At 43.4% G+C, this 12,019-nt stretch overlaps 1 protein-coding gene across 4 annotated transcripts in view; it reads left to right on the top strand.

Annotated features, from left to right (window-relative positions):
* The window catches only part of ZNF3 (zinc finger protein 3), an 11,283-nt gene extending 7,228 nt beyond the window's left edge, over nucleotides 1–4,055 (top strand). For all 4 annotated transcript variants that reach the window (XM_006764656.2, XM_006764653.2, XM_015564528.1 and 1 more), the window contains 2 exons: nucleotides 147–273; nucleotides 2,138–4,055. In XM_006764656.2, coding sequence (XP_006764719.1) covers nucleotides 147–273; nucleotides 2,138–2,952 — 942 coding nt within the window. In that variant the 3' untranslated portion in view covers nucleotides 2,953–4,055. The remainder of the gene's footprint in view (nucleotides 1–146; nucleotides 274–2,137) is intronic.
* The last annotated feature ends 7,964 nt before the right edge of the window (nucleotides 4,056–12,019 follow it).

Genomic DNA, 12,019 nt, shown 5'->3' with positions numbered 1-12,019 from the left:
AAGACTTTCTTTCTTGGACTGTCATCTCTCTTCACCCTAATTACCTTTCCCCAGATTCCCAAATATTATTCAACCCCATCTCAAATTATTTTTTTGGTGCTGCCAGTCCTACCCCTGAAATTGCATGCAGGAATGTGTATTTTCAGGAGTTGGTGACATTTGAGGATGTGGCTGTGTACTTTATCCGGAAGGAGTGGAAGCGTTTGGAACCTGCTCAGAGGGATCTCTATAGAGATGTGATGCTGGAGAATTATGGGAATGTATTCTCATTGGGTAAGGAGTTAATGCTTTTTCAATAAAACTCCCTTGGCATTTCTTTGCTTCCTTATTTGCTAATAACAGTTGAATCAGTGAAAATAATTAACTAAGGACTGACTTAGTCTCAGAAAATTCTAACAGTAATTATAGTAACTCCCATTTGTACAGTACTTTGCAGTTTATAAAGAGGTTTAGTATATATATTTTCTCTCACTTAATCTTCACAGTAACAGCCGTGGAAGTAGCAAGAATTATCCTCATTCTATAGGTGAGGAAAGGGAGGTCAGAGGTCTTAAGTGTTTTACACATGGTCCTATAGCTGTTGGTGGCAGCTCAAGCCCTGGTCTTTTAAGTCCAAATATGATGCTTTTTCCCTTGCTATTCTTAGAATTTAACATATAATCCAGAGACTTTTCCAAAAGATTAGCATATTGGGATCCCTGAACTTGTGAAGTACTGGTCTGTGCCCAAGTGAACATTCTGGAACTCAGTCTATCTCCTTCCCTTGTCTGTTGAACTGCCTCTAGGGACTTGTTGGTTTGTTCATGATCTAATGCAACTGCTGCTCTGGTAGAAATTTTAATTTGGTATAGGGAGCAATTATCTTTTTAACCTTTAGTTTGTAGACTGTTAATTCCTTGTCTCTTTCCTACTTTCAGTGAAAACACTTTCCTGAGCAGTGCCAGGTCTTCCCAACTCCTAATTGAGACCTCCCTGACATTTCCTTTCTGTGCCCTGCAGATCCTAGGTCTGGGATTGAGCTCTGGGCCTGCTTGATATGAGCAGGCTAAAACCTTGTTCCATCTTTTTTCCCATGAGCAGTATTCCCATTTCTGTGTTGTTGTTGTTTTTTTTAATCTTCATCCGAGGAATAAGGATTTTTTTCCATTGATCTTTTTTTAGACCATATGGAAGGGAGGGGGAAAGGGAGGAGAGAGAGAGAAACAGCGATGTGAGAGAGACACATTGATTGGTTGCTTCCCAAACACGCCCTGATTGGGGCTGGGGATCGAACCTGCAACCCAGGTATGTGCCCTTGACTGGGCATCAAACCCGAGATCCTCTGGTGTGCAGGCTGATGCTCTAACCACTGAGCTTGCCAAGCAGGGCTCCCGTTTCTGTATTTTGACATATCTAGGGTGAGGAAGAGCTGAGGGTCCTGGGTTTGAAGGGAATTAAAAACAGAGAGATTCTGAAAGGTACCTGTTCAGGTGAGGGAGGAATAGCTATGTCTGTTCCTAACACTTTTTTATTGACAGCCTAAAAATACTAATATCTAGACCCTTTATAGTTATTTTCTGTGTGTGAAGTTCCCTTTATTTCTAAGACAGTGAAAATAGAGCAATCAAATATGGAAATTGTTTACATATTCTCACATCATAGCATAGCCTTCTAGGCCTAAGGCCCAGAAATGGACTTTTGCCTGTTTCCTGAATTTGACATATGTGGCACAGCTACAAACAAGTATTCTTTTCATCTAGGGCTGTAGGGGGTCACTAATGACGTCAATCTTGGTGTTCCTTCCTGCTCTGCTACTGTTTCTCAACACCTCCCCACTTTTCTTAAACAGTTCTGGTAGTCACCATCTCCCAAATTATATCTATAGTCTTTAACCCCTCCGAGGACTTTCTCACTTCATTAAACAATATGTTCCTCCCTGCCTCTACCTGATCCATTCTCTCCTTATAATCCAATTTTCTCTATACTTCTAGCTGTTATCTCAATTTTGCTTCCTGCCTTTCTCCTTCCCTGTTTCCTCTTATTTTGCCTTAGCTACACACAGCCTGGGCAGATAAGAGGCATGCCCATGATTATCCTGTCCTCTGGTTTTGATTTTTCCACAAGGAACCAGTGATGTTTGTATTTTGTATTGTGCCAGATGGTGAGACCAGAACTGAGCATGACCAAGACATTTCTGAAGATACAGAATCAGATGGGGTGCTATTGGGAAGATTCCAAAAGGATATTTCTCAGGGTCTTAAGTTTGAAGAAGCCTATGAAAAAGAAGTCAGTCTCAAGAGGCAGCTGGGGAACTCTCCTGGAGAAAAACTGCGTAGGAAGACACAAGATTTTGGTCAAGTGACAGTTGAGGAAAAGCTAACCCCCATGATAGAGAGAAGTGAGAAATATGATTTTGGGAACAGCTTCACTGTGAGTTCCAACCTTATTTCACATCAGAGACTCTCTGTGGGAGACAGACCCCATAAGTGTGATGAATGTAGCAAGAGCTTTAATCGAACTTCAGACCTTATTCAACATCAGAGAATTCACACTGGGGAAAAACCCTATGAATGTAGTGAATGTGGGAAGGCTTTCAGCCAGAGCCCACATCTGATTCAGCATCAGAGAATCCACACTGGAGAGAAGCCCTATGAATGTAATGAGTGTGGGAAGGCCTTCAGCCAGAGCTCACACCTCTACCAGCACCAGAGAATCCACACTGGAGAGAAGCCCTATGAATGTATGGAATGTGGAGGAAAGTTTACCTATAGTTCAGGCCTTATTCAGCATCAAAGAATTCACACAGGGGAGAATCCCTATGAATGTAATGAGTGTGGGAAAGCCTTTAGGTATAGTTCAGCTCTTGTTCGCCATCAGAGAATTCACACTGGAGAGAAGCCTTTGAATGTAATGGGAATGAGCAAAAGTTCTCTCAGAGTTACTGCTGAATTAAATATCAGAGAGTCAACCTGAAAGAGAGCCACACACCTGTTTTTCTCACTTCCTCTGCGTCTGAAGACCCCCTGCCTTACTATAAAAGTATGAACAACTTAGGATGTGTCCCTTCTGATGCAAATCTTCCACTTTAGAGAATGGGGAAAATTGGGCAGGTCGTCCTGGCACAGTGATTAGCAACCTGGTCAGTTTCCCCAGGAACAATACCAGCCTTAAAAAATTAGGAGGCAAGCAGCAGATTAAGTGCTGGAAATGGAGGGAAGCTCTGGGACCAACCACCTTCCATTATGGAAGGGAGTTTGCACTAGACCGTATTTCTCATACCAAGGGAGCCTTTCTTACCAGGGTGAGGGTGGAAGCACAGTAGGAGTAAAATTCTAAGGATTCCTATTGGAGTCAGTATAGTCAGCACAGATGGCAGTGGAAAGAATGTTCTGGGTCCTGTTACTGAGAAAGGGGAAAGGAATTTCAAATGCGTTGAAGTAACTGCAAGCTGTTAAAAAAAGAAAAAGAAAGGGGAAAGGATGCTGTACGTGGAAGCCACTGTTCCTAATCCAGCTTTAAGTTTTGATAAGGAAATAGGGTGATGAGGGATTTGTTATTTGATTGGGGGCGAGGAGTTTCTGAAAGCATCCTGGCAATTTTATTGGAGAACTCAGGACTAATAATTGGGAAATATAACTAATCAGTGAGTCTAACATGAGGAAATGGATCAAAAGCATTTAGCATTAGTCTTTGTTTTCTTTCCTCTTCTCTCCCTCTTCCTCATCACTCCTGTGATAAGAAGTTATTTAATTAAAACCCTAGTGACTAAGGATGCTTTTAAGGAGCTTGCTCAGCCAGCTTGCCCTGCTCTCTGTCACCTATGACCTGTAACATCTGGCCCAGCAGCCAAACTTCTGACCCCACCTCTGACTTCAACAGCAGAGTATGAATGCAAACAAAGAGCAAAGCCCAGAGAAGGAAGGCTCTGGCCTGTGCCTGGTGGCAGGGCTCCTTGCTGGGTTAAGATGGAGCTCCTGAATTTACCAGCTGGAGGGATGGCCTCATGATGTTTTCCCAATCCTGCTCATCCTGTAGCATAAATGAAGTGCACTATTAAACAGAATAGTTTTTCAGAAGGAGGGCTTGAGTGTGTTTTTGTGTAGGGGCCAAGTTTATTTTAGTTTAAACAGTGACTGTAAATGAAATCTAAAAATTAACCTTAAAAAATTTTTATAACTTCATAGCAACACAGTAGTGACATAGGGAAGATGAGGCAGAAAGAACTCTATGAGAAAGGCACAGAAGCATGAAACACCTGGCATGTTGAGATAAGTGTGCTGTGCTTAGAGCAGCGGTTCTCAACCTGTGGGCCGTGACCTCTTTGGGGGTCAAATGAGCCTTTAACAGGGGTCGCCTAAAACCAGTGGAAAACACATATATAATTACATATTGTTTTTGTGATTAATTACTATGCTTTAATTATGTTCAATTTGTAACAATGAAAATACATCCTGCATATCAGATATTTACATTACGATTCATAACAGTAGCAAAATTACAGTTATGAAGTAGCAACGAAAATAATTTTATGGTTGGGTGTGACCACAACATGAGGAACTGTATTAAAGGGTCGCCGCATTAGGAAGGTTGAGAACCACTGCTCTAGATACTACTATAGACTATTCCATCATTTACACAATCTCTCCCACCTTTATATCCACATACAGGTTTTCTTGTGCTGCATATCATTCTGTGTGGTATGATACTTAAAATCAGCAACTAAAGCTAGAAGGGTTACTGGGCATGAGGTCCCTGATAAGAACTTATTTGGATGTTGGTAGCAATGGGCATATTTAGATTTTAAATTTATTGTTGAAAGTATTGCAGATAGATGTCCCCTTTATTTCCCCCCATTGACCTCTTCCTCACTCCTTCCCCCTCTCTAAGCCTTCACTGCACTATGCATGGGTTTTGCATATATGCATGTAAGTTCTTTGGTTAATCCCTTCCCACTCCATGCCCCCTCCCCTTCCCTCTGCGAATCCTCAGTCTGTTGAATGCTAACAAGAAAGTCTAATGGAGAGGATGAGGAAAGGTCTGGAACTCTAGCCTATGAAAAATTTTGGATCATGTATTATGATCACCTAATGTGTTTTAAATTTCTTTCCCTTTTCAGTGGGACCTGAGACTGATTGCGGGCCATTACATAAAAAGTGTTTTTTAAAAATGTCTCGAACTATTTTCATAACATTTTATTCACCTCATTTCCCTGATTATTCCTATTCCCATCAATTCCTCTTAATCCTAACTGAGCAATCCTTAATGTATATGATACCCATTTGTCTCGGTGAGCCCATTTATTTCCAAGGCCTCCACTATTCGACACAAGTAAGTTTTAAATCTGCAGGTGTGGTACTGATCTCTCCCAAACTCCAGTCTTGGGTCTCTGGCAGACTGCAAGGCATTTACACTTGGATCTTTTTAAAGTTTCAAATGATGTGTTTCAAATTAGATATGTCTTCCCCATCAATGCCCCCTCTCAAAATTTCTGCAAACCTCTCAGAGTCATAACTTCTGAGTTTTTATTTTTAAATATATATTTTTACTGATTTCAGAGAGGGGGAGAGAGATAGAAACATCAATAATAAGAGAATCATTGATCGGCTGCCTCCTGCACACCCCTTGCTGGGGATGGAGCCCACAACCTGAGCATGTGGCCTTGACCGTAATCGAACCCTGCACCCTTCAGTCCGAAGGCTGACGCTCTATCCACTGAGCCAAACCAGCTAGGCAACTCATATGTTTTTAAATTATTTGTATTCTTCATCTAACCAACATCAATCCCGTGCAGGTTCAGTGAGCATGCAGTAGAAAGAGAAGAGGTTATCAGTGGGGAAGTTTTCAGAGTTGAGATCATGGAGGAAGTGGGATTTCCAAGTGATGATAATAATAGATGACATATGCATATACTGTACCTGGCCCCTTTCCAAATGTTTTTCTTGTATTAAATTATTTAATCCTCACTGTGACCTGTGTGTAAGGCAGTTGTTAGTATGATCCCATTTTACAGACGAGGAAATAATTAGACTTGCCCAGTGAGATATAACAATGAGCTCAGGGTTCTACTTAGTGGAGGCTGGGCCCCAGGTAGATGGCTTGCATGTGAGATGGGGAGGCACCCACCTCTGAAGAGAACCCTATCTAGGCAATGATCTTGTCCTGTCAGTTATGATTCTACAATCTCCATAGTTCGTCCATTGCTGTTAACTTGAGTTCAGGTCTTCATTCCCCCCTGAATTATATAGTCTCCTAATGGATTGATATCTTCATTTTCTCTCACTACAAATCACCCCCCAAAGCACTATACCCAATTTTTCACTTCTTTATCATAAAGTTTCAGTGACTGCTCTTCTTACAAAATAAAATTCAAACCCTTTATGTAGCTTTATGTAGTCAAGGCTTTCCTTGAGCTGGTTGCCACATAAATGTATGGTCTTAATTCTTAATGCTCCTCTTCACACATCTGAAAATCAAATGTGTGAAAAGCCAGAGCTGGCAGGGCAGTAAAAACAGATTCTATTCAGAACGATTGCAATAGGGGGAAAGAGAGCTCAATAAGAATTGGACCCTGCCCTCTCCAGGTGGCTCAGCTGGTTGGAACATCATCCTGTGCCCCAAAGGGTTTTGGGTTCGATCCCTATTCAGGGCAAGTAGGAGAGATACCCGATCAATGTTTCTCCCCTGCTCCCCATTCCTCTCTCTAACATCAATTAGAAAAGACACAAAAACATGTCTTTGGGTGAGGATAAAAACAAGAACTGGCCTAATTCTGAATACAGCATGGCCAAGTGGGGATTTATAGCTAAGGAGCAAGGGTGGGGGTCAGTGGATGACAATTTTCAATTTCAGGGGTGAGAGGGGTTTGGGCTAAATGGACCTAATAGGATCCTTGCTAAAGACAGGCCAGGTTGGTTAGATGTTGCTATGAAGTGATCTGGAGGATGGGGGACTTGCTAAAGTGGGCGTAGAAGGTTCAGGATCCTGAGTAAGATTTAGTCAAGCAAAGAATCTTGTCACATCAAATAGCAAGATTATAACAAGGCCACATACAAACTTAGGTTCATGACCATGAACTTGTTTGCTCAACAGTGTACCCATACCTTGCTCCAGTTCCTCACATCCAATCAATAAAAATCGGAGTCCAATGCCCTGCCCGGTTTGGCTCAGTGGATAGAGCGTCGGCCTGCAGACTGAAGGGTCCCAGGTTCGATTCCAGGCAAGGGCATGTACCTTGGTTGCGGGCACATCCCCAGTAGGGGCTGTGCAAAAGGCAGCTGATCGATGTTTCTCTCTCATCGATGTTTCTAACCCTGTATCCCTTTCCCTTCCTCTCTGTAAAAATTCAATAAAATATTTTTTTAAAAAAATCGGAGTCCAAGAGGGCCTGAGAAACCATTTTCAATCTCCCACTCTGCAGAAACTTTCAACAGTACTGACAGATGACGATTCATTCTCTATTGTAATATTTTCAGGGAAAAGAGGCTCGTTGCACCAGGCAAAAGCAGGCAGTTCCACTGTTGAGCATTCTGGAAATTAAGTGAAACCGAATTCTGTCTTCTTGTAAGCTTCTGCCTTACAGTTAGCTTGTGGTTTTGTATTATCTGTGAAATGAGGATGGACAAGATTTCTAAGGACCCATCAGTCATAGCAAAAGCAATTTCATTCCTAACTACCCCCACGCACTCCAAGTCATACCTGTTCTTTGAGATCCAACTCAGTAATTCTGAGAAAGGATATTATGTGATAAGTTTCCAAGTAAGGGAAAAGCCTGGTTTTTATCTGAACATTCCAGCTGATAGAAGTGTAAGCTACTGAGTGTTGATGGAGAAAAACTTATTAATTTTTTAAATAATTTTATTTTACGTGGGATATATTACATATACATACTTTAATATGTTATTTTTTGTTTAATCTTATATTCATGCCCCTTGTTTCCATGACAAATACTCTTTTTAAAAATCTTTTATATTTACTTGTAAAATGTATTTTTATTGATTTCAGAGAGGAAGGGAGAAGGAGAGAGAGAGAGAAACATCAATGATGAGAGAGAATCATGGATCAGCTACCTCCTGCACACTCCCTACTGGGGATCAAGACCACAACCCCAGCATGTGCCCTTGACCGAAATTGAACCTGGGACTTTTCAGTAAGCAGGCCCATGCTCTATCCACTGAGCCAAACTGGCTAGGGCTTAACGAATTGTGTGGGGTTTTTAAAAATTAAATGATTGGGGTTTTTTTAAGCTCTCCAAAGATATTTTCTTTTAATTTGTTTATAAAGTTTAAATTTTTTCTACTTTAAAAAATGAAATTTTTCAGTCAGGTGCACTATTTTATTGATTTTTTACAGAGAGGAAGGGAGAGGGATAGAGAGTTAGAAACATCAATGAGAGAGAAACATCGATCAGCTGCCTCCTGCACACTCTCCACTGGGTATGTGCCCGCAACCAAGGTACATGCCCTTGGCCAGAATCGAACCTGGAACGTTTCAGTCCGCAGACCGACGCTCCATCCACTGAGCCAAACTGATTAGGGCGTGGACTATTTTCTACATACAAAGAGAAAAAATATGGTCAGAGAGTGGTTTCTCCAGGAATGATCAAGGATTCTTCCTCCACAGGCATATTTTTTTCTTGTGTATTCTCTGCTTTGGTTGCTGACACCATCAACTTGTTAGTCAGCCAAGCCAGAAACTTGGGAATTGTTCTGGATGCATTGTTTCTCCATCTCTCACCTATACAGCTTGTCTGTCAATATCCTGTCTTGCCCATTCTTGTGACTTATACTTTGGCCTAGGCCATCCTTAACTCCATCCAGGACTTGGACACCAGCCTGAGAGTAGGTCTTTTTGTTTCTAAAGTCTTCTCCAATCCATTCTTCATACCTATGCAGGATGACAGCACCTCAAAACCTTTCAGTGGCCCCTCATCCCCTAGGTCAAAGTTCAAATTCTTTGTCATGACACAGGGCTTTTCATTTCCTAGCCCTGCCTACTTTCCCATCCTACCTCCCTTCTCATTCCGACTTCCCCACATGTTTTACGCTGGAGTGATGCAGAACTACAGTGACAGGCACAAATATTGTTACATACCTCTGTGCCTTTACACATACTATTTCTTTCTGAGTGCCCTCTCCTCTTTGTTTACCTGACAACCTTTCAGTGCACTAACTGAGCCACTTCAGCTGAGCTGCAGGATAATTTTAAAAAATTTAAAAATGTCTGCCTCATGGATATGTCCAGTACAGGAAACAGTGCACTTGTGTCCTTGATGTTAATTGGTGTAGTTGATTTGGTCAGACAGGAAAAAACTGTGGGCTATGGCTCAGAGAGTGTAGTGTGTTAAAGGCGGGGCTGATTGATCTGCAGGGAAGATGGTTTGGGGGTTCTTGGAGGGGCTGATCAGAAGGGAGATGAGCAGGTAACTAAGTCCTTGGGAGTCCACATATGACCCTGTGCTGAGATGGTTGATCTGGGAGGAGTCCGCAGCTCGACCCTGGCCTGGAGCCCTTGAATCCCTAGACACGACTCCCACTTACCTGCCACACTTGGTCTGTGGACCCATGATGGGCCCCTTAGGAGGGAGCCTGTATTCGGGTGCCCCTCGGAGCGGGCAATGAGCAACTCATTGGGAAAACCGCGGTGTCAGCTCCTCTGGCTCTGTCCAAACCCTGCCGCACTGTGGCACCTGAACTTGCAGGTGTCCAGGTTTCCAGAGTGCGAGGACACCAACACTTCCTGAGTTAAGAGTCAGGTAGTTGGGAGCGAGGCCTGCAGTGTGGGCTTCCCAGGTGATTTAAGTGCATGGTCAGGTTTAGGAACCTGGGACTTACATCTTCTTTCTGGGCAAATGGCAACGCTCCAGATGGATGCCTGGATGGAAGTAGAAAGGGACAATCCCCTTACTTTCCTGGCCTGCAGATCCATGCCTTTCACATCATGCTTGCCTGCTGGCTATAACATGCAGCCCCTTGTAGAACATATGAACGCCCTGAATCCCAGCAGCCAGAGACCCGGAGCTCCTGCTCTAAACCCATCACCTCCTCGCCAGACAAGCTGACTTAAGTGCATGTACTAGGCCAGGTGTCGGGGCACAGCTTAGGATAAGAGCATTCACTACCTAGAACAGTGGGACTTCCAGTACCTCCAACCACTGCAGTAAATTTACCAGAGCAGTAAGAATGGTTCTGGCCATGCTGGAAACCTCTCAGAGGAGATGAGGTTGAAGGGTGAAGAAAGATGAGGGATTCTGTTTCATGGTGGAAAACAGTCAGGTGTGCGTATCCCCGTTTGGAGAAGGGCAGCTGGGGCAGGTCTGGGGAAGAGGCTGGTGGGAGAGGAGAGGGTCTCCCAAGGAAAGAGGTAGATGGCCCTGTTGAAGGTCAGATTAGAAAAGGCCTTATATGGCAAGCTAAGAACTGGTCTCTTTCCTACAGTACCAGGAAGTCGAGGGAGGTTTTGTAAGCATGTTGATTCAGTGAAAAACCTGAGGGTGCTTGGTTGTAGCTGAGTCCCACCGTACAATGTGCCTGACAACAAAGCCACAGGAGTCTAAGAGTATAGATAGAAGGCAGGAGGAACATATGGAGAATCATGCTTGGTTTGACCACCAATCTCACAGGGCATTAGAGTTGGCAGTTAGCGGAGGCATGAGAGTGCTTAAGAAAAACTGGTAAAGGCTATGCCAGAAGAGAGTTGAGGGCTGGACAGGGTCAAGGACCAGGGAGGGGAAGCTTCAGTGAGAGAGGTTTGGTCCAATGATCAGATTGTCTGAAGGTAAAGGCATGAATCCAGAGAGGTCATCCCTGTCATTGGGCCCTGGGGCTCAGGAGTCCAGGAATGTTGAAAAAGAGACTGAGTGTTAGACCAGACATTTAAGCATCACATGAAAGGTTGCACATTCACTTAATGAATATTGAGCAGCTGTCCAGCTACCATTCTAGGCTTGCAGGTACAGCAGGGAACAAAACAGCGTCTGGCGACGTGGGAACAAAAATAATAGGTAGGCAAAGAGGAGGTGAGTGGTAGGAAGTAAGGTCAAAGAGGTAAGGGGATGTGATGGTTTCATGTGTCCATCTGGCCAGACTACAATCCCTTGACATTCAAACACTAATCTAGGTGTAGGAGAGACTTGACTTTAAGTCAATGAGATCATCCTGGGTAATCTGGGCGGGGCTGATTCAATCAGTTGAAAGGCCTTAAGAGATCTTTCACAGAAGAAAGTCTCCTGTTGGTAACAGTTTCATCTTGAGCAAGAGAGCTGCAGCCTGTCTTCCTGATGGCTTGCCGGATAATCAACTGTGCTGCTTCCTTGCAATAAACCTCTTAGTCTATCTCTTTCCTCTGACGTAGTGGGGTGTGTTATGTAAGGCAAAGTCAGCCACTGTGGGGAGTTAGACCTGTTCCCTGAGTGAGCTGGGAGTCACGGGAGGGCTTAAGTAGAGTGGCCATGGTCTTACTTCCATTGACAAGGGCTCACTCTGGCTCCAAGGAGTCATGCTGGAGAGCACAAAGGAAAGGCCTGGCCTAGGAATGAAATTGATGTGCCCTGTGTCTGGAAAGGCAATAGGGACTCAGTGTTTGTAATTATTTGAGTCAGCCAATAGTATAATGAACTCAAAATGTGATCAGGTCCTAGTGCAGTGGTTCTCAACCTTCTGGCCCTTTAAATACAGTTCCTCATGTTGTGACCCAACCATAAAATTATTATTTTTTTTTAAAATATATTTTATTGAGTTTTTACAGAGAGGAAAGGAGAGAGAGAGAGAGTTAGAAACATCGATGAGAGAGAAACATCGACCAGCTGCCTCCTGCACACTCCCCATGTTGCTACTGTTATGAATCGTAATGTAAATATCCGATATGCAGGATGGTCTTAGGCGACTCCTGTGAAAGGGTCATTCGACCGCCAAAGGGGTCGCGACCCACAGGTTGAGAACCGCTGTGCTAGTGGCACTGAGATGAACTAGTCAGATCAGATCCTTGATCTCACGGGCATTACCTATCAAGTCGTTGCTTTCTCTTGACTTCACAGTCTGTTTTC

The sequence above is a fragment of the Myotis davidii genome, unplaced genomic scaffold (assembly GCF_000327345.1).
Source record: "Myotis davidii unplaced genomic scaffold, ASM32734v1 scaffold901, whole genome shotgun sequence".
NCBI classification, from domain to species: Eukaryota; Metazoa; Chordata; class Mammalia; order Chiroptera; family Vespertilionidae; genus Myotis; species Myotis davidii.
Note: the sequence above shows the minus strand (reverse complement) of the source record. Positions and strands in the feature narration are given on the sequence as shown.